Source organism: Caretta caretta, chromosome 17, assembly GCF_965140235.1.
Source record: "Caretta caretta isolate rCarCar2 chromosome 17, rCarCar1.hap1, whole genome shotgun sequence".
NCBI lineage: Eukaryota > Metazoa > Chordata > Testudines > Cheloniidae > Caretta > Caretta caretta.
Window position 1 is genome coordinate 14091045 of NC_134222.1, and position 23685 is coordinate 14114729.

Sequence of the window (23685 nt, forward strand, 5' to 3'; positions counted from 1 at the left end):
GGGGGTTGGACTTTGGATTTCGACTCTCAGCCCATCCAGAACTGAGGCTGTCTCATTAGAAAGACAGGTCCTACCTGTAAAACTTAGGTGCAAGTGTAAGGAGTGAAAACCTAGCTCCACTGACATCAACGGCAAAACTCTTATGGCCTTCACTGGAGCCACAATTTCACCCAGTGATCCAGATTTCCATTCCTCCAAATAGATGAGTGGGGGCTGGTAGTAATCTGAGATTTCGGGTCCCTTAGGTGCTTTTAAATACACAGGTATGTCCATCCCATTGGCAATCAACTGCAGCCTACCACTCACTTGGGATATGTGAAGCCCGCACTGCTCAGTTTCTGCAGAGGTTGATTTTGTACCATTCCCTCTAGATGAACTCTGCTGGATTGTAAATCAGAAGTCACTCTCACATCTAATCTTAACTAAATCATGGTAAATTATTCCTAATTTTATCTTGCATTTGTTGTGTTTAGTGACTGACATTAGCATAACAGGAAAATAACTCAATGCCTGCCAACATGGCATCGTCAGAACATGTAGCTTTAGGCTCTGAATCCAGAGGGCTATTGCATTTAGGTCAGTAGCAGGAAATTTATTCTCTGTCTTATAAATTATCCCAAATACTGGCTGCTTTATCCCAAAATATTGCATTTTTATAGCGTAGCCCAGAGCTCACATTATGTAACAAGGTTGGGAGGTTCAGAAATAGCATGCCAGAAATTAGATGATTTCAAAAAAGGGGTGGGGGAGAGCCTCCCCTATGAAGTTGGCATTCACATAAATTGGTTACCCTGCCCTGGGCTTCACTATTTTCAAGGCTTCCTGCTAATTAGAGTAGGGGAGAAAATGGCATACAGTTCAGAGAACTGACTGCAGTTCTGATCAGTTCTTTTGTGCACTTCGTTATAACATTTTGCTCTTCCATAACACCACTGATGACCAGAAGATTTAAACGAGCTTCACAAAAACACTAAGTCTCACAGCATCTCTACGAGACACTTTAGCATTATCTCCATTTCACCATTTCCGTTTGTAAACTGAGGATCACAGAAGCAAAACGACTTGCCCAAAGTTACAAAGTGAGCCAGGAGCAGAGCTGGGGCTGGAACTGAGGCTTCCTGGTTCCAGATCCATTTTTCTAATTACTGGGCTATCTAACTATCTTGCTCCCCACCATGGTATTTGAGTACATGGACCTTACATGCCTTACAGATGGGTAGTTTGAGACATTCTCTCTTAATTATAACCCTATTCTCCACATTGGTGTCCATTCTGCTCTTCCCTTTGAAGAGGGCTGGATGGATTCTCTTTCAGCTCACATCCACATGTTTTTTAAATCATGTTCAAGTTGGAGATAATAAATATTAGTACAAGAGGAGGTGAATTTTTGGTATTTGACATTCCATGAGCAACTTCCAACTGAGACGGACGCTCCTGGTAAACATGCCAGTAGACTCCATTTCAATGATCTCTTGATTCCTATCTGACTCAATTAATCTCTAGTGGAAGATGAGTCCCAGGAGCTAGAAGCCCTAGAAACCAATATATCTGCTGCTCTGTTAAAAAACTTGTCTGGCTGGATATTCAGGTTATGTTTGTCATTGGCAATTTTATTGTGCCACCAAAGCTTTTGGCAACCACGTGGTCTCCAGCTGTTACCTTCCAACTGGTATCAGTTATACTATCAATTGGAATTGATAATACAGAAGGCTTGGCCAGCTATATAGGCATTTGAGAAGGTTACTTCTGGCTAGAACTAAGATTTTGGCTTTGAGAATATTGGTTTGATTTTCAGCCAAAGTAATGTGCAAGAAGCACAGAAGAACAGTAGACAGTGGATGAGAAGGGTCATCTAACTGATTAGGTTGGCCTATCACTGAACTAGAGTTAGGGGGGAGCTTTTGTAACAAGACTTGGAAATGGGCAAAACTCTGTGAGTTTTCATATTTAGTTGTATACCTTTTAGGTGAAGCTAAGGGAAGGGAAGCAGCTGCCAGCGAGAGAATTATAACATATGGATTAAACTGTGCAAAATGTGGTGACTTAGGCTGCATTACGTATCAAGCCTTGGGTTCCATAGACCCCAACATACAGCAAAACCCAGAGGGATACAAACCAAACTAAAAGGTTTGCCAAGCCCCTATGTACATTGGTACGGTCTGCACAACTCTAACCTGGCCACAATCTAGCCAGCATAATACTAGCTGTAATTAAACAACTTGTCAATTAGAAGATTTGAGGTACCTTGGGATTTGTGTTGGCTAAGGCAACTTTGATGCCTAACAAGACTTGGAAGGCTCTTAACTTCATGTAAGTCTATTAAAACCTTCCCCTTTTTAATGTACTCTTCTTCCAAACCCGTAAAACAGTCAGCTCCCAAAAGAACACATAGGAAGCATTGTTGTTGCTGAAATGAGCTGCGGAGCAAGATAATGATATATTCAGTCACAGCAAATATTGTTACGCTGAAGTAAATTACAATCAGTCACATGGATCACTGAATGTACCTAGGTATTTTAAGTAGCCTTTTATCTTGGAGTTTTCTTTTATAAAATGAGGCTTTCTTTTCAAAGAGATGTTATTCCAGATTAAAAACATTTACAGGGAGACCGCAGAAAGGCAGGCGATGCTCAAGCAACAGTCTCAAACAAGGTATGTGACTGTGAGATAGCATATTGTCTAAGGGGCATATTCTGTATGCCTTCAGCGACCTAGGAAATGTGTTATCACTCAGAAACACAAGCGGTGTAGCGTCTTTGCAATTATAAACCAGTGCAACAAAAAAAACAAAGGCAAGTACAAAACAAGTCTTTACATAGAAGTATAGTGTGACTTGCAAGGGAAAAAAGTTTCAAAACTGAAACTCTCTCAGCATTTGCCTTTAGGGGAGGAACATTTTGTTGCAGTACATTTGAGTTTCTGTCTATGTTTACAATTCAGGTATACCCATTAAGAATTGTTACATTTAATATATCTCTGTAATATATTTGTGTAAATCTATGTTTGCCATGTTTATTGTATATATCACCATGTAGTGATGCCAGGAGGAAGAAAAATCTAATGTGTCTTTAAAAATAAGTTTTTAGGTACACCATTGGATGGTGTACCTATAAGGCAAAGTTAAGGATGCTTGAGTGCCTGAACTGTGTGTTTCTTACCTTTGCATATGTTGAGATTTCTTTTAAATGTAATCTTAATTCTCAGTTTCCTTGGTGTTGTTATTGTTGATTTTGGGAAAATTAAAACATCCCTGTAATGTCTTTTACTCTTAAATTACTGAGATATACTTTCAACCTCAACTCCATCTTAATGTAGTTACGCAGGTTTTTTTGTATTTTATACAGACACACAGACACACGCAACTCCAAAATCTGAAAACCAGGAAGTAGAACACTAACTTTTCAAAGGCCACTAGTGATTTTAGGTTCCTCAGTTTTTGGGTGCCCAACTGGATATACCTGAAAGGGTCCTGATTTTCAGAAAGTTCAGAGCATCTGCCCTGTGAAAATCAGGTTCCTTTCAGGTATCGGAAGTTTGGCATCCAAGATCTCTAGGTCAGTGATTAAAGCCGCACACCTACAAGTCGTCTTCTCACGCAGCCCCTCAGAAATACAGTCTGCCCATTCATAAGCATCAACAATAAAGCAGCCATACTCAACCACAAAGGCATATCCTGAAAACTTTAACTCTGAAAACTTTAACTCTGACCTTTGTTTACTCCTAGGATTCCTGGAGAATTAATCATTATTTACTATAACCTGTAGTTTACAATGTGGAATAATTTCCCTGTCAGAACCTTACTCATTTTATAATATCCATTTGCTTGTAATATTAGAAGAGTGAACCCTAAGATGTTGTTCTTACTATGAGGAACTATTTTCTGTCACTGAGGCTTCTTGGGTATATATCAGCAGCATGGTTTGTGGAGCTCTGGTATGTACATTGCTTTGTATAATTTACTATTATTTTGGCATCTCACAGGAGGACAGAGTCAAGGTTATCTGGCTTACGGTTGTGACTCTGGCTGAGGGATGCTGCAAGGGGCTCTGATGTAAGTCGGAGTGCTTTGACAAAGCAGCACTGAAACAAGCCAACATTTTCCAAAGCTCTTCGGGGCACTAAAGTTAACCAAACTCAGTTTGTGCCTCCTTCCACCCCCCACACACATATTGAATATTGCTCAGGTTTCTATCCACCCTCTGACCTGCCCACAGAAATCACTGCTTGAGTTAGCCCAGTCTTCCTCAGAGCAGACGCTAGTCAAGACGGTGCCTTTTAATCTTAGCAGCGGATAAAGAATGAGAGTTATTTAATTTTGTATGCTCATGGCCAGCTGCAGTTTCTGCTATTCAAGGAGCGACGTTTTTTAAAAGGATTCATTTCATTGTCCTACTCCTTTCATAAGTGTCTCCAGAGCTTATCAATAGCATTTGTTACAATATTAGCTTCAGTGCGGCATACTGAGTAGCTGACAGAGACTGTTTAGTTGCATATTTCTTTGCACAAGGCAGGGACTATGGAAGATAAATAATTAATACACATGGGTTCTCCTTTAAGCCATACTTCACTCTCTATCAAGTCAATGCAGTGTAACTTTGTGGGGTATGTGCAGGATTTCATTTTGATATTTTCAAAGATTTTTTTCCCCTGTAAAACAGAGGATATAGCAAAGACTGCAAACACAAATCACCGTCACCTTTCTTTACTGGCCAGATGAGGAGAGAAATGCCCAGCTTGTGTAAATCATCAATTATTTTTGCTGACTTTAATGAAGCTATGTTGATTTCCATCCGCTGAGGCTCTGACCACAGTTCCGCCTTCCCCTGAGCAATTCATCAGTTTTCTGTGGTGCTTATTACTGTCGTTCCTATTTTCACAGGCTTGAGATGCTTACTTTATTCCAGTTTTATCTTGTCACATCTTAAATGCAACCTCTCAGCCTTCTTTGGAATGGAAAATCAGCTATCATTCCCCCAGTTCTTCACTTCCAGTTGTAATGTATCACCTAGCTTTTATGCAGTGCTTTTCATCCATAAGTCCCCAAGCACTTTACAAATGGAGGCCGGTATCGTCATCCCCAATTCACTAATGGGAAAACTGAGGCACAGGGAGAGGACATGGCTTTCCCAAGGTCACTCACTAGGTCAGTGCAGAGCCAGGAATAGAACCCCCACCTCCTAAGTTCTAGTGTGGTGTTCAATGAATGAGGCCATCCTATCACATTTAGATTGTAAGGCTCAGATCCTCAAAGGTATTGAAATCAATGGGTGTTAGGCTACCATATACTTTTGAGCATCTGAGTTAAAGCTTTTGGGGGCAGGGACTGCCTCTTACTATGCGTTTGACAGTGTCTACAGTAATAACAATAATTAATTAATGCTCTCTGGCATCCTTCCAACCCACTGAGATAGTTCCTTTTATTCTCCTGAAATACGGATTGCTTGCAAATTTATTTAGAAGTCTAATTTGAGGTTTGATTTTGGTTCCACTTATACCACTGCAGCTGATGGAATGGATGCTGACCGAGGGGTGGGAAGAATTGTATGCTGAACAGCACCTGATCTTCCAATGCATGCGGCTCTTCATATCATGAAGCCACTGTCCTCTTATCATGTTGAACCTCTTTATGTGGTTTTGGAAACAAACGTCCTACTGGACCTTTTGGGGATCAAGTGCTCCATGTTTCGTTAAGAGCTCAGCCAGCCTTACCTTCATCGCTGTTGTCGTCCACAAGTATAATCTCTTTCAGGAGGTGGGCTGGCGTGTGATTAACAGCACTGTGCACGGACCTCAGGATCACTGACAACGCTTCATTCACAAAGATGAAAATAATGGAAATCTGGGGCAGATCTTTCGCATATTTCAGCTCTTTGCACCTGTAGCACGAAAAGGAAAGTGGGTTAACAGGATGCATGCTGGACCGCTGCAGTGTTAGAAGCTGAGCACACAAGCAAAATATTCTAAAGGGCAATTTATCAAGCTTTACAATTGTGTAAAGTTGCATATTCTTGCAGACCCCATGTACCAGCTATGCTCTACATTACAGGCATGGGCCCTTGTGCTTTGGGAACATAGAAATTTCCACACTTGCTCAGACCCGTGGTCCATCTAGTCTAGTCTCCTGTCTCCAAATATAGCTAGCTGGGGAAAATTTCCCCTTAAGGAACCTCAGGGAATATGGCTAACTAAGTGTTACAGTTAACTACAGTTGGGTAAACCGGGGATGAGAGAGACAGAGACAGAATTACAGAGACACAGACTTCTTTTTTTGTATATTTATTTTTCAAATGTTCTTTCAACATGGCAAAAGCCTCTGATTTTATAATTCAAAGTGAAGTCTCCATTCTGATTTAGTTTTAAGATGAATGGATGCTCAGAAATTTGCCTTTTTCTTAAGCTGCACTACTGTGTTTCTTTCTGTTTGGTTTTTGGGACTTGCCAGAAGGAAATGAATTTAGTGACCTATGGTCAAACAGCTTTAGCAAATGTTTGCAATGCTCTTTGCTGGCTTTCTTATGCATTTTCTCTTCCATTGGAACATTCTACTCGAATGTCAACTTGAACTGGTGTCTTTGCACTTCACATCTGTACGTGAGTTTTTATGCAGTTCCATAAGTACCTTGCAGTGTTTCAGCATTAATTGCTCAAAATGAGCTTTACTTTTATGGCTGGACATTTATTTAGCTACTTTTCTCTGTGCTGGAGCTAGGAGGTTTTCACTCTGCAGCCAACTTCTTTAGTGACAACCTGCACGTTTATGTTACATGAACAGCTACACTCTGAGTTTGTGAATAGGAGCATGATGAACAGGATTAAAGTAGTTAGAAGTGGACGAGATCTTTAAGATAATTAAATCTGTTCCCCGCAAGGGCAGGAGATAGCGTCTGCATGAGAGACAGCAGATATTAAATTAATGCTGCTTTTGATCCTATCCAATCTTAATACATTCATCACATAATGCAAACAGGTGACCATATACAAGAGCATTACAGATTACCAAGGAGATATATAATAAGTAGGGCTGTCGATTAATCGCAGTTAACTCATGTGATTAACTAAAAAATTAATCAGTTTACAAAAATTAATTGCTATTAATCGCAATTTTAATCGCACTGTTGAACAATAGAATACCAATTGAAATTTATTAACTATTTTTGGATTTTTTTCTACATTTTCAAATATATTGATTTCAATTACAACAGATAATAGAAAGTGTACAGTGCTCACTTTATATTATCTTTATTACAAATATTTTTACTCTAAAAATGATAAACAAAAGAAATAGTATTTTTCACTTCACCTCATAGAAGTACTGTAGTGCAATCTCTTTATCTTGAAAGTGCAATTTACAAATGTAGATTTTTTTTTGTTACATATCTGCACTCAAAAACAACAGAATGTAAAACTTCAGCGCCTACAAGTCCAATCAGTCCTACTTCTCATTCAGCCAATCGTGAAGAGAAACAAGTTAGTTTACATTTATGGAATAATGCTGCCCACTTCTTATTTACATTGTAACCTGAAAGTGAGAACAGGTGTTCGCATAGCACTGTTGTAGCTGGCATCGCAAGGTATTTATGTGCCAGATGTGATAAAGATTCCTATGCCTCTTCATGCTTTGGCCACCATTCCAGAGGACATGCTGATGATGCTCATTAAAAAAATAATGCATTAATTACATTTGTGACTGAACTCCTTGGGAGAGAATTGTATGTCTCCTATTCTGTTTTACCCACATTCTGACATATATATTTCATGTTCTAGCAGTCTCGGATGATGACCCAGAGCATGTTCATTTTAGGAACACTTTCACAGCAGATTTGACAAAATACAAATAAGGTACCAATGTGAGATTTCTAAAGATAGCTACAGCATTCGACCCAAGGTTTAAGAATCTGAAGTGCCTTCCAAAATCTGAGAGGGATGAGGTGAGGAGCATGCTTTCAGAAGTCTTAAAAGAACAACACTCCAATGCAGAAACTACAGAATCCGAACCACCAAAACAGAAAACCAACCTTCTGCTGGTGGCATCTGACTCAGATAATGAAAATGAACTTGCGTCGGACCTCACTGCTTTGGATCATTATCGAGCAGAACCCATCATCAGCATGGATGTATGTCCTCTGTAACGGTGGTTGAAGCATGAAGGGACATACAAATCTTTAGCGCATCTGGCACATAAATATCTTGCAACAGTGCCATGTGAACACCTGTTCTCACTTTCAAGTGACACTGTAAACAAGAAGTGGGAAGCATTATCTCCTGAAAATGTAAACAAACTTGTTTCTCTGAGCAACTGGCTGAACAAGAAGTAGGACTGAGTGGACTTGTAGACGGTAAAGTTTGACATTGTTTTACTTTTTAATGCAGTTTTTTGTACATAATTCTACATTGGTAAGTTCAACTTTCATGATAAAGGGATTGCAATACTGTACTTGTATGAGGTGAAATGAAAAATTTTATTTCTTTTGTTTTTTACAGTGCAAACATTTGTAATAAAAATAAATATAAAGTGAGCACAGTACACTTTGTACTCTGTGCTGTAACTGAAATCAATATATTTGAAAATGTAGAAAACATCCAAAAATATTTAAATAAATGGTATTCTATTATTTTTAATCGTGCGATTAATAGCGATTATTTTTTTAATTGCAATTAATTTTTTAATCGCTTGACAGACCTAATAATAGGGTCTCTCTCATGAACAAGAATACTTAAGCCTTCAGAGCCTCCCAATAGCTGGGAGCTCTGGACATTCAGGTCATTAATCCCCTCTCATCTGCCTTTCTATAACCCTCTAAATAAGGTTTATCTTCTTCCTTATGAACCCTGTTGGGAGGATTCTATCACCATAGGGCCAAGTCTGGGACATGAAGTTTGCCCTTGTGAACTATGCAGGACCACTTACTACTAGGGCTAAGTGAGCCCATTGGGATAAAATGAAACCTGACCTGGACCATTGTGCAAAACAACCCGAGGAGAACTAAACCACTGAGTTTCAGAAAAAGTTCAGTAACAAGTCTTCATTCCTGAGCCCCCTACTGGGAACCATAATGCTTCATTATTATGGGCCAGATTTTAAAAAGCACTCAGCATGATAGGAGCACACTGGGTGCTGAGCTCTCTCAAAAATCTGTCCTGAAGTGTCATAATGGGAACTGCTGGTATGTTAAGAGGGGATGAAGATCTAGCCAATCATTTCTACGTACAGAAACATTTTATACATATATATATATCCACTGAAAATACATCAAGTGATTATTTAACTCCTTTAGGTAATGGTTTCTCCTGCTTTCCTTTAATTAAATGGGGAAAGGAAAAGAAAAAGAAGAAAAAGAAAAGGGCATCATGCAAAGAGTCATTCTCAATATCATCTGCGACAGATTAAACGTAGAACACCCATTAATGTTAGCTGCAATATAATTAGTATTTATTTATCAAATGAATCCTGTGCAGATAAAACAAAGAAATAATGTAACAATCTCTATGACGTAGAGTTTAAAATTAATTGACTCTCATAGAATATCAGGATTGGCAGGGACCTCAGGAGGTCATCTAATCCAACCCCCTGCTCAAAGCAGGACCTAATCCCCAACTAAATCATCCCAGCCAGGGCTTTGTCAAGCCTGACTTTAAAAACCTCTAAGGAAGGAGATTCCACCACCACCTCCCTAGGTAACCCATTCTAGTGCGTCACCATCCTCCTAGTGAAAAAGTTTTTCCTAATATCCAATCTAAACCTCCCCCACTGCAACTTGAGACCATTACTCCTTGTTCTGTCATCTGCTACCACTGAGAACAGTCTAGATCCATCCTTTTCAGAACCCCCTTTCAGGTAGCTGAAAGCGGCTATCAAATCCCACCTCATTCTTCTCCTCTGCAGACTAAAAAAATCCCAGTTCCCTCAGCCGCTCCTCATAAGTCATGTGCTCCAGCCCCCTAATCATTTTTGTTGCCCTTCGCTGGACTCTTTCCAATTTTTCCACATCCTTGTAGTGTGGGGTCCAAAACTGGACACAGTACTCCAGATGAGGCTTCACCTGCCAAATGCCAAAGAGTGGGGAATGATCACATCCCTCGATCTGCTCGCAATGCTCCTACTTATACAGCAATGCTCCTCATGATCAATTATTTTATTTTTAATTTTGCTAGATGTTTCTTAGGCCACAACAGGCATTGTATATGCTCTGAAATGGGAGAGAGGAACTCAGAAAGACTTCCACAGCAAGACAGTTGCCAGATGGCTTATATGTGAACCTTCTTTAGTAGAACAAGTACCTCATATGAAAATAAATCTACGTTTTTCCATTGTAACAACTGCCTTCACCCTAGCTGATGCAGCCTCTCCAAAGGGAACATAAAATCATCTAACAGAAACAGATGCTAAAACAGCTTTTGGGGAAGGATTTCTTTTGAAAATGCATCAGCAATGGGCTGAAACAAGAATTGATCCTCAAAATGTCAAACTGAACAAAAGCAATTTTCTGATTTGCTCCTGTGTCCTCCAAAACACAATAAACCGTGTAAATGGATAGAGACAGAGAGATATAGAGATAATGCTTTATTTTAATTTGCATACCTCTGCACTGTTCTTCCTCCAGGCAGGCTATTCTGGTGGTATAACCAGCTCAGTTTGTGACTACTCAGAGAAACATCCAAACCAAGTGATTTAAGGTTTGCCCACTGTTAATTTACATTTAAATTACATGCACCACTCCTGTCATATTCCGTCTGCCCCTGATTATGGAGGACAAATGGATAGAGACTGGGACAACAGCTACCAGGATCTTTAATGTGCATAATAGTGAAATCCTCATAAGGCAATCTGGCAGGAGGCAAGGTCTTTCCATAAATACAGTGCTCTCATGTGGCCATGGCTGCAGCCACAATAGGAGGCAAGGTAGAAAGTCAAAAACAAACAATTTCCAAGCAGGTAAAACAAACTTAAGCATCAGTCTTCTTTCAGTGTTCTGCCTTCATTTGTTGGCACAAGGAGCAGCTGGTCCAAGTGTAGCACTCGGCCTGCAGCCATGTGCTATTGTTCTTCAACTCCTCTAGGGCACACCGCGATAGTTTGTTATTGACAGACTGACATGTCAACAAATATTCATGTGTTCATTCAAGAAAACACCTGGTGCTTTTGTTCTCTCATGGGGCTGAAGGAAATAAAAGATTTTAAAAAACCCCACAGTGCTTCACCTCAGCCATAATTAGAGGGGCCAATGGAGAACTTATTAAAAGCAGCAGAAATAATGAAAGGTACATTACATTGGAGATCGTTTTATTTTTTTCTTAGCACTTGCAGTAAAAAGGGACTGATCTGAGCTCCATGCTTTATTTATGCAGAGCATGTGGCTCAGTATAGTTACAAGCTGTGGTTTGGGAGATTGGCAGCTCCACTCAGAAATATTTCTTGCACATTTTGAGATATTAGTGTAGGAGCAAAGGGTCTGCTATACGCTATAAGCTCATCAGTCTGTCAGAACCAGAGAACTGCCGTGACCTCTAGCCATTACTGGCAGATAATGAGAGGAAGTTGGAATGTCTGTAATGGATAGGGTGAGAGAAGAATTCCCTGCCAACCTGGAACATGACTATGCCCTGAAGTATGAGATGCACTTATTGTCATCTTAGCAGATAGAACTATATTGTTATAAGAAAATTCAGCCCCTTTAAAAACAAGAGAAACATGTTACATAAAAGAGCTGTTGTGCCTCTCGTTAACTGAGAAGAATGAGTCTTCAATGGCCACTGTCCCTTCAGAAGCTCACCAAGAGCAGCATGAACAGTGCCTGGGGGAAAACCTCAACAATACTGCAACATTTCAACCACGCTCAAGCTATTAAAATGATCTTTTAAACCAGGGGTTCTCAACCTCTCTCTTTCCGAGCCCTCCCCCTGCAACATGCTGTAAAAACCTCCATGGCCCACCTGTGCCAAACCAACACATTTTCTGCACATAAAAGCCAGGGCTGACATTTGGGGATAGCAAACAGGGCAATTGCTCTGGGCCCCGGCGACTCTAATGCTGGCCCTGCTTGGTGGACCCCTTGAAACCTGCTTGCAGCCCGCAAGGGGCCCCGGACCCCTGATTGAGAACCACTGTTTTAGACCACTCTATTAATACAGGAAACACAATCCTTGGACGTGGTTCAAGGTGGCTGACTTCCAGACAAAGCCACAAAATTCTGATTCAGATCTGAAATGCTCCCCAGGTCAATGGGAGTTTAATTTGGGACTTTGGTTCAGCTTGTTAGTGAAATCAGGACCCAAACCCCAGATCTGGAATTTAACGTTTTATAGGAGTGTCCAGATCTTGATCTCTGGGCCTAATTCGGGAATGAGCCTATCTCTAACTATAGTTTATGTATCTATACAGCATTTCTTATGGGACCAGCAGTGAAAGTACTATAATACCATGACAAAGGATCTTCTCATGGTAATTCTGAACCTAATCAGAAAGAGGAAATATCATGATAAAATATGTTTTTGCATATTTCCAGGCTAATACTGCAGTCCAGAAATTTGCTTGTTTGTCTCTGTCTGAGGGGTTGGAGCAAAAGTGGATGGGAATCTGGGAGGCAGTGACCATGAGTTGGTTGAGTTCAGGATCCTGACACAGGGAAGAAAGGTAAGCAGCAGGATACGGACCCTGGACTTCAGGAAAGCAGACTTCGACTCCCTCAGGGAACGGATGGGTAGGATCCCCTAGGGGACTAACATGAAGGGGAAAGGAGTCCAGGAGAGATGGCTGTATTTCAAGGAATCCCTGTTGAGGTTACAGGGACAAACCATCCCGACGTGTCGAAAGAATAGTAAATATGGCAGGCGACCAGCTTGGCTTAACGGTGAAATCCTAGCGGATCTTAAACATAAAAAAGAAGCTTACAAGAAGTGGAAGGTTAGACATATGACCAGGGAAGAGTATAAAAATATTGCTCGGGCATGTAGGAATGAAATCAGGAGGGCTAAATCGCACCTGGAGCTCCAGCTAGCGAGAGATGTCAAGAGTAACAAGAAGGGTTTCTTCAGGTATGTTGGCAACAAGAAGAAAGCCAAGGAAAGTGTGGGCCCCTTAATGAATGAGGGAGGCAACCTAGTGACAGAGGATGTGGAAAAAGCTAATGTACTCAATGCTTTTTTTGCCTCTGTCTTCACTAACAAGGTCAGCTCCCAGACTGCTGTGCTGGGCATCACAACATGGGGAATAGATGGCCAGCCCTCTGTGGAGAAAGAGGTGGTTAGGGACTATTTAGAAAAGCTGGACGTGCACAAGTCCAGGGGGCCGGATGAGTTGCATCCGAGAGTGCTAAAGGAATTGGCGGCTGTGATTGCAGAGCCATTGGCCATTATCTTTGAAAACTCGTGGCGAACGGGGGAAGTCCCGGATGACTGGAAAAAGGCTAATGTGGTGCCAATCTTTAAAAAAGGGAAAGAGGAGGATCCTGGGAACTACAGGCCAGTTAGCCTCACCTCAGTCCCTGGAAAAATCATGGAGCAGGTCCTCAAAGAATCAATCCTGAAGCACTTACACGAGAGGAAAGTGATCAGGAACAGTCAGCATGGATTCACCAAGGGAAGGTCATGCCTGACTAATCTAATCGCCTTCTATGATGAGATTACTGGTTCTGTGGATGAAGGGAAAGCAGTAGATATATTGTTTCTTGACTTTAGCAAAGCTTTTGACACGGTCTCCCACAGTATTCTTGTCAGCAAGTTAAGGAAGTATGGGCTGGATGAATGCACTACAAGGTGGGTAGAAAGCTGGCTAGATTGTCGGGCTCAACGGGTAGCGATCAATGGCTCCATGTCTAGTTGGCAGCCGGTGTCAAGTGGAGTGCCCCAGGGGTCGGTCCTGGGGCCGGTTTTGTTCAATATCTTCATAAATGATCTGGAGGATGGTGTGGTTTGCACTCTCAGCAAATTTGCGGATGATACTAAACTGGGAGGAGTGGTAGATACGCTGGAGGGCAGGGATAGGATACAGAGGGACCTAGACAAATTGGAGGATTGGGCCAAAAGAAATCTGATGAGGTTCAATAGGATAAGTGCAGGGTCCTGCACTTAGGACGGAAGAACCCAATGCACAGCTACAGACTAGGGACCGAACGGCTAGGCAGCAGTTCTGCGGAAAAGGACCTAGGGGTGACAGTGGACGAGAAGCTGAGTCAGCAGTGTGCCCTTGTTGCCAAGAAGGCCAATGGCATTTTGGGATGTATAAGTAGGGGCATAGCGAGCAGATCGAGGGACGTGATCATCCCCCTCTATTTGACATTGGTGAGGCCTCATCTGGAGTACTGTGTCCAGTTTTGGGCCCCACACTACAAGAAGGATGTGGATAAATTGGAGAGAGTCCAGCGAAGGGCAACAAAAATGATTAGGGGTCTGGAACACATGACTTATGAGGAGAGGCTGAGGGAATTGGGATTGTTTAGTCTGCAGGAGAGAAGAATGGGGGGGGATTTGATAGCTGCTTTCAACTACCTGAGAGGTGGTTCCAGAGAGGATGGTTCTAGACTATTCTCAGTGGTAGAAGAGGACAGGACAAGGAGTAATGGTCTCAAGTTGCAGTGGGGGAGGTTTAGGTTGGATATTAGGAAAAACTTTTTCACTAAGAGGGTGGTGAAACACTGGAATGCGTTACCTAGGGAGGTGGTAGAATCTCCTTCCTTAGAAGTTTTTAAGGTCAGGCTTGACAAAGCCCTGGCTGGGATGATTTAATTGGGGATTGGTCCTGCTTTGAGCAGGGGGTTGGACTAGATGACCTCCTGAGGTCCCTTCCAACCCTGATATTCTATGATTCTATGATTCTATGATTCTATGAAATGCGGTTGTATCGTAGAGCTTGGCTGTAGACAATGGATCGTGTGGTATGGTCTGGATGAAAGCTGGAGGCATGTAGGTAAGTATAGTGGTCAGTAGGTTTCCGGTATAGGGTGGTTTTTATGTGACCATTGCTTATTAGCCAAGCTCTACGATTCAACCACATTTGCTCCAACCCCTCAGACAGAGACAAACACCTACAAGATCTCTATCAAGCGTTCTTACAACTACAATACCCACCTGCTGAAGTGAAGAAACAGATTGACAGAGCCAGAAGAGTACCCAGAAGTCACCTACTACAGGACAGGCCCAACAAAGAAAATAACAGAACGCCACTAGCCATCACCTTCAGCCCCCAACTAAAACCTCTCCAACGCATCATCTAGGATCTACAACCTACCCTGAAGGATGACCCATCGCTCTCACAGATCTTGGGAGACAGGTCAGTCCTTGCTTACAGACAGCCCCCCAACCTGAAGCAAATACTCACCAGCAACCACACACCACACAACAAAAACACTAACCCAGGAACCTATCCTTGCAACAAAACTCGTTGCCAACTGTGTCCACATATCTATTCAGGGGACATTATCATAGGGCCTAATCACATCAGCCACACTATCAGAGGCTCGTTCACCTGCGCATCTACCAATGTGATATATGCCATCATGTGCCAACAATACCCCTCTGCCATGTACATTGGTCAAACTGGACAGTCTCTATGTAAAAGAATAAATGGACACAAATCAGACGTCAAGAATTATAACATTCAAAAACCAGTCAGAGAACACTTCAATCTCTTTGGTCACTCGCTTACAGACCTAAAAGTGGCAATTCTTCAACAAAAAAACTTCAAAAATAGACTCCAACGAGAGACTGCTAAATTGGAATTAATTTTCAAACTGGATACAATTAACTTAGGCTTGAATAAAGACGGGGAGTGGATGTGTCATTACACAAAGTAAAACTATTTCCCCTTGTTTATTTCCCCTCCTACTGTTCTTGTAAACTGCTGGAAATGGCCCACCTTGATTATCACTCCAAAAGGTCCTCCCCACCCCCCCACCCCACTCTCCTGCTGGTAATAGCTCACCTTTTCTGATCACTCTGGTTACAGTCTGTATGGTAACACCCATTATTTCATGTTCTCTGTGTATAAAAAATCTCCCCACTGTATTTTCCACTGAATGCATTCAATGAAGTGAGCTGTAGCTCATGAAAGCTTATGCTCTAATAAATTTGTTAGTCTCTTAGATGCCACAAGTACTCCTCGTTTAGTCTAAGCTTCTGCATACCAAAAGCCACACCCAATAATTTCTGCATCAAGCCCATAACTTCTGGCTGAGCTAAAGCACCTCTTCTAGAAAGATATCCAGTCTTGATTTATAGACTTCAAGGGATGAAGAGTCTTCCACATTTCTAGGTAAATTGTTCCAACGATTAACTAACCTCACTGTTAAAAATGTGAACCTTGTTTCAAGTCTGAATTGGTCTAGCTTCATCTTACAAAGGTTGGATCTTGTTATGCCTTTTTCTTCAAGATTAAGAAGCTGTCCATACTACCAGAATCTCCTCCCACTTAGGTACTCATGGACCATGATAATCAAAGATGGACCTGAGCCAAAACCAGAAGTCATTGGAGCTATGCCAGTTTACACCAATCTAGGACCTGGCCAATTAGATCTAAATATCAGACTCTGGAAGAGTTCAGATTCAGATCTGATTGCTCACACCCTACCTTCAGCACTTAACTAGCACTTTACGTCTGCAAAGCACTTACCAAAGTTGGCAAACAGACCACATTAGCTAATTAATACACTTTACACAATGGCATTTTTACTAATAAATCCTGCTGCTTCCCTTCCTCCCCCACAGTCAAATGTGCTATGGCACCTTCTTGTAGGATTTAAATAAAAACACTGAAAATCAATACGGAAAACCAAAATTTATCTGCTGGCATCACTTACAGTTTTGCCTCTTACTCAGATGCAACCATTGGTTTGAATGAAAGGCACTTCTATGCCCCATTAAATCATGACTGACAAAGGCTACAACTCTTGGCAAATGCTCCTTGCCCCTAGCACACATTTTATTGGGGATCCAGTTAAGAACATATTTAAACTGTGAACTTGTGTTGTCACCTATTCCAAATTTGTGTTACTGTATCATTGGGTCCGATTCTCTATTACACTAAGGCCCCCTCACACCATTCTGGCAGAAGAAAGGAGCCCTAAAGGGGACAGAAGCATCTACACCAAACCCGTTTTTAGCCCCTGGTATAAGGTATATTGAGATGGGCTGGGTGAAGGGCATTGGAAGGTGAGATCAAGCCAGGAGCATGGGCATGGCCAATGCGCACTAGACTATAGCCATTTTCCACTTCACAAGGCCCAAAGGAGGGGTCATGGGAAGCAGACCGTAAGGTAGAGCACCCATGAGGTTGCTTGAATGTATGCCAGGGGCTGCACCATCCCCAAACAGCCCCACTATACAGCAGGAATACAGTTGCCTAAAGTTCAGCACAGAAATGGAATAACAGAGTTGGGCCTGCTAGGAGATGGTAAATGTCCCCACAACCCTGCATACACACAGACATAGGCCTACACAATCTGAACAGCTACTACTGCAGTCCTAGAGATGGTATGAAAGATTTTTACATCAAATCCAAACTTGTAACCAGTAGAATACACAAGGAAGCAGCTGGAAAGGAGGGATACAGCTGAATATAGGAAGAGAGATATTTTTATAAATAGCTCTTTCCACATATTACACTACTCCTTTATAGAAATAACCATTCAAGTGCAAAATAGAGGAGGAGAGTGAGAGAGAAATATGACTGGTTTTATGCTGAACAGCTTTGGGTATATCAGGCCATATGAATCACATCAGCAAATTTCAGAATAAAATAAAGATTTGTTACTATGTATGTTTGTGTCTGCTGGACAAGTCTGTCATGAGATCCACTGATAGTTCACTTTTATCCTTGCCATGTCATTGTAAATATAGTGCAACATGTGAGATCAGAATGTTTACTGACTGTCCCAGTAACAGTAAAGGGGATATCACATAATTTATTGCTTGGTCCTCCTGCTGGGGTGAAAAATATCTCAGTATCACAGAAAATGTTCTTATAGCACAGAGAGACTCGACGCTAGCAAGCAGCCTCCTAAAATTACTCAGGCCTCCTCACTGATTTAACAAGGCCCCATTTGGTACTTCTGAGTTATCTTCGGAGTTCTAGGGTGCAATACCATGCCCGTGTCACAAAATCTATCTCTACCATGAGCCCAAAAAATCATTCCATTCCTGCATTGGTTAGACAATTAGCCATCTGAGGATGAGATTATTTCTTCATACTCCCAATCCACATCCAGTCCATCTGTCCTGCTTCATCCACGTATTGCAATTTGTCTGCTACACACATTGTGAGCAATGTAGGGCATGGGCTGTGTCAGGGTTCCCTCCCCACTCTGAACTCTGGGGTACAGATGTGGGGACCCACATGAAAGACCCCCCCTAAGCTTATTTCTACCAGTTTAGGTTAAAAACTTCCCCAAGGCACAAATCCTTCCTTGTCCTTGGATGGTACTGCTACCACCACCAAGTGAGTTAGACAAAGATTCAGGAAAAGGACCACTTGGAGTTCCTGTTTCCCCAAAATATCCCCCCAAGCCCCTTTACCACCTTTCCTGGGGAGGCTTGAAAATAATATACCAACCAAATAGGTAAACAAGGTGAGCACAGACCAGACCCTTCGGTTTTTAGGACACTGAAAACCCATCAGGTTCTAAAAAGCAGAACTTTTTTATAAAGAAAAAAGTAAAAGAAGCACCTCTGTAAAATCAGGATGGAAGGTAATTTTACAGGGTAATAAGATTTAAAACACAGAGGATTTCCCTCTAGGCAAAACTTCAAAATTACAAAAAACAGGAATAAACCTCCCTCTTAGCATAGGGAAAATTCACAAGCTAAAACAAAAGATAATCTAATGCATTTCCTTGCTATTAATTACAATTTCTGTAATTTTATATGTATCATTTCAGTAGAAGCTGGATTACTTGTTTGTTCTCTCTCTTTGTCTTGAGAGGGAACACACAGAGAGCACAAACACACTCCCCTCCACCCCCCCAGATTTGGAAGTATCTTCTTTCCCCATTGGTCCTTCTGGTCAGGTGCCAACTAGGTTAATGGAACTGATTAACTCCTTACAGGCAAGTGATTCTGTACCTCTGGCCAGGAGGGATTTGATGTTACTGCATACATAAAGGTTGTTACCCTTCCCTTTATATTTATGACAGGTTGCCTTCCTTGCTATTTGTCTGTATAGCTCCAAGCACAATGGGGCCCTGATCCTTAAATGGGCTTTTCAGGTGCTACCATACTATTTAAATAAATAACAAGTGATGAGACAGAGAGGCCTCCAAACCAGCAGAGAAAGGATTAACGAGATCCTATGATCCTAATTAGCCCCATCCTGTTGTACCTGTAACCAATGCCAAACCTGGAGGGGGAATAAAAAGAGAGAGAGCCTTCGCTTGCAGAGTTGTGGAGACATAAGTCTGATAGCTGGAGCAGCCACTGGGGAGGAACAATTAGATTTCAAGCAGCGAGCAACGCATGAATCGGAAACTGCTTGGGAAGCAAGCCTGAAGGGCAGGAACGCCCCCCTGGAAGACTTGGGGATGGTCCAGTATTAAGCTAGGTTTCGTTCTTCTTGCTCCTCAACCCCACCCAGAAGGGGATAAAACTGGAGGGACAATTAGCCAGACGGCTGGAGCCCAGCTCAGTGGGCAGCAGAGACAGAGATTCTCCCCACCCTTGGGAAAAACACTCTAACGCTATTTTTTGTATTTAAAAAATCATATTCTTGTATGTAAAGTGGGGTCAAGACTGGGGTGTAGTGTTCTTGGTATATGCTGTGAGGTCCTTGCTTGTGTTGTTACACCCTTGTAGGATGTAGAATAAAATAAAACCCTTGTAGAATAAAAATGCTAACTGAACATAAAATTAGACTCTGATGAACATCAGAGTATTAATACATCGATAAGTTCTGCTAAGTGTCAAGGAGTTTGGATTCTTTTCTGTACCTTTTTGCTATGGAATTTGGGCTTGGAATTTTATGAGAACGGGATCTGTCAACATTACTAGTACTAGCGAGGTGTGGATCGAGTCTGCTGCCTGTGGCTGCTGTAAAGAAGAAGCACAGAGATGCTTTTAATTACAAAATAAGCTTTTGGAATCTCTGGAACCACATACATGAGCGTGTGCAAAACCACAATGTTTCTAGCTTGGGTTTGTTGAAGATTTTGCGTGAGTTCTTATTCTCTCTGGACCAATTTGCTCATCCGTACCCAAAACTATAGAAATTTGAGGTGTAACACCAGTGAGGCTATCAAAAGTTTTCACCATCTTTACTCTGAGCTCTCAAAGGCCTAAAGCACTTGCGCCTGACCCTTTCTGCAAAGCTCCTCTCCAACTCTGCATCCATATCTCATCTTCTTGACATCCCAGACGCTGACTGATCAGCATTAGTGAGTTCTGAACCAAAGGGCAAGTCTAAGAAATGCCAGTGCAAACGTGGAATGTTGTTGTCAATGCACTACATATAAATCCAAAACCCCCCTCCTGCTTATGTTGGTGTGGTTATAACTGTAAGACTCTGGTCCCAACTCTACTACATTTTTGCCATGTTATGAAACCATTTTTAAACATTGGGTTTAAGAAAAAAATCTTTCCGTCATTATGGAGGCAAGTTTGATAGGGGCCAAAGTTTGGTTGAACAGCTTCTCCAACCCCTTTTTAGGACCTAATCTTGATTGTAAGGGTTAATAGGATGTGTAATTCAGATCACGCAATATGAGAACAAAAGGGCAAGCAATGAAACCGAAAGACGGTAAAATTTAAAACTGGTGAAAGGAAATACTTTTTAAAACAATGCTTCATTAACATGTGGAACTCCTTGCCACTAGATACCAGTGAGGTCAAGAGCTGGGAAGGATTCAGAAAAAGATTAGACATTTATATGATTAATGAGACCATCCAGAGTTACATTTAATTATAAGTGATATAAACCCTCATGCTGCAGGACATAAGCCAATTTTATACTGGTGGAAGTTAATGAGATACTTCTACAGTTATTCCCAACTTAGGCACTATGTTTTGTTTGCACCTTTTTCTGAAGAATCTGGTACCGGGTTCCATTACAGACAGGATACTGGCCTGAACTAGTGTCACAATTCCCAAGCAGGCCAACTACTTGGGGGGCTGCAATTCTGCACCCTATGGCCCCATATTGATTCAGTAACTCACAAGCCAGCCAATCTTCCACCATAGAGGCAAGGTAGAGATTGTTCATTTTAAATAGGGCTAGCTGGCATGCATGGGAGAAATGGGAAGAGTTAGAAAATTCATGGTGCAATTTTCCCACTCCATAAAGCAGCACAGGGCACCAGAGATGCATAATCCCTGCACACTCCCATACAAGTCATGACATGTTTAATACCTTTGTAAATACATACAAACTTTTTTATTATAAAACACATCCCTGCCTCGTCTCTCCATCTACCCAGCAGGCTGCCAGCGTCCCTGACTCCAGAAAACAGAACTGGGAATGTTTACAACCGTCCAGATATTCTGGGGCTATTGGCAAATTTAACAAACATTCCAATGGATGAGAACTGGACACAGCCCTGCCCATGAGGAGAAATCATCTGCAGAGCGTTCTCTATTGAAGCACTTGGAGCACTGCACAAACCATTTACACTCAGCGAGAAACAGCAGCATTCAAGCGTTATAGAGTCAGTGCCCAACAGAAAAACCAGGTAGGATGCCAAAACTCCAAAACACAGTGGAAACATGAAATAAAAAGGGGAGAGGATCCCCCACATCAGCTGGTAAAAGTCCATCATACAATAGCTCACCAGATGTGCATATGCATTCATGACAGTGACTTAGAAGAATTGCTACCTAATACTAATTACTGAGAGTACTTTGGGCAAATTAGAATATTCATTCTGAGGATCAACCAAGATTGTGCAAATGTTAAGCCTCAATGAAGCATGAATTATTACCTCCGTTTTACAGAAGAAGAAATTGAGACACAGGAAGGCTTAGTGACTTGCCCAAGAGATAGCAAGTCATTCTCAGAGCAGGAAATAGAAAAGCATGTAGATCTCCTTAAAAGAGAAAGGCTATTTACAAAAATGGATCCCTCTTTGGTAAAGTTTGTCCCTTGTTGTCCTCCTTTTCCTTGTGCTGCTTCATCAGCATGAAGCAGATGGAAAGATTTCCCCCAGACACAGTGCAATCCTTAGGAGGCTCAAAGCCTTCCTTGCCAGTCGTACACCACTCATCCCCCATCGAACTGTCTTCAATTTCTCTTAGTGGAATATGTCCCTTGGGTCCAAATTTTCAAAGCACTCCTCGTCCATTTCAGCATCTAAACCAAGAGACCAGATTTTCTAAAATGCTTAGCACCCAGATGGCCATCAAAATCTAGTTATTAATCATTTCTTTGCTGGTCACTATACAAAATAAATCAACCTAACATGCTTATCCAGGGCATATCCTTGGACATTCCCTTCTTGCATGCAGTTTTGTTGTAGCCATGTTGGTCCCAGGATTTAGAGGGACAAGGTGGGTGAGGTAATATCTTTTATTGGACCAACGTCTTTCGGTGAGAGAGACAAGCTTTCGAGCCAACACAGAGGCCTTCTTCAGCTCTCTGTAAGCTTGAAAGCTTGTCTCTCTCACCAGCAGAAGATGGTCCAATAAAAGATAATATCTCACATTCCTTTCTTGTGGGAGGTTTGAATATTTAAGTGGGCAAATGATATTTTGATTATTGGAATAAATGATTTGTTACTTATTGTGTTTGAGAACATCAATAAAGTGGGGTAAGTGCTGAACTATTTGGCTAAAACTTTTGTAGTTTTTCTATAAAACTTGGTCCAATGGCATAAAGAGAGTTCAGGTTCATAAGTTCATAATATTTTTATGCCTCTCCTTGTGTCTCTCAATGACATCTGGTGTTAAAATGCAAGAGTAAAGTAAAGTGCAATAAAGAACTCCTCAAAGAACTTTTGTAGATTTGACAGTGGAATTCTCTCAGAAATTATCATAATTTAATATAGATTCATACTTAACCATGAACAAATGCATGAAGGAAGAGAATATTCTATACATAAAAAGATGTATTATTAATTATACCTTGCACTTTTGCCAAAGTCTTTTTCACTATCTAGTAATCTCTGTCCTTAGGTGGCCCCCATCAGCATATCAGAGCACCTCATAGGCATTCAGGAATTTATCCTCCCAACGTCCCTATGAAGTAGGGAAGATTTATTTTCCCTGTTTTTCAGATGGGAAACTGAGGCACACAGACAAAATGTCTTATCCATGGTCACACAGGGAGTCTGTGGCAGAGCTGGGAATTGAACTTACATCTTCTGAGGACAGGTCTACATTTAAAGTTTAGATCAGGGGTGGGCAAACTTTTGTGGTGCGAAACTGTATAGAGGGCCCGGTAGGGAAGGCTGTGCCTCCCCAAACAGCCTGGCCCCCGCCCCAGCCCCCTATTCGCCCCGTCCCACTTCCCGCCCCCTGACTGTCCCCCTCAGAACCTCCGACCCTTCTAACCCCCCCCCCCCCGCTCCTTGTCCCCTGACTGCCCCCTCCTGGGACCGCCCCTGCACCAAACCGCCCCCCCCCAGATCCCATGCCCTATCCAATCCCCCCATTCCCCGACCCCTGACCACCCCAGAACCTCCGCCCCATCCAACCGCCCCCTGCTCCCTGTCCCCTGACTGCCCCCGACGTCCCCCGCCCCTGACCGCCCCCTTCTCCCTGTCCCCTGAATGCCCC

At 41.9% G+C, this 23685-nt stretch overlaps 1 protein-coding gene across 1 annotated transcript in view; it reads right to left on the reverse strand.

Annotated features, from left to right (window-relative positions):
- The window catches only part of GALNT17 (polypeptide N-acetylgalactosaminyltransferase 17), a 293798-nt gene that overhangs the window by 180268 nt on the left and 89845 nt on the right, over positions 1-23685 (reverse strand). The window contains exon 3 of the mRNA XM_048824104.2: positions 5710-5876. Coding sequence (XP_048680061.1) covers positions 5710-5876 — 167 coding nt within the window. The remainder of the gene's footprint in view (positions 1-5709; positions 5877-23685) is intronic.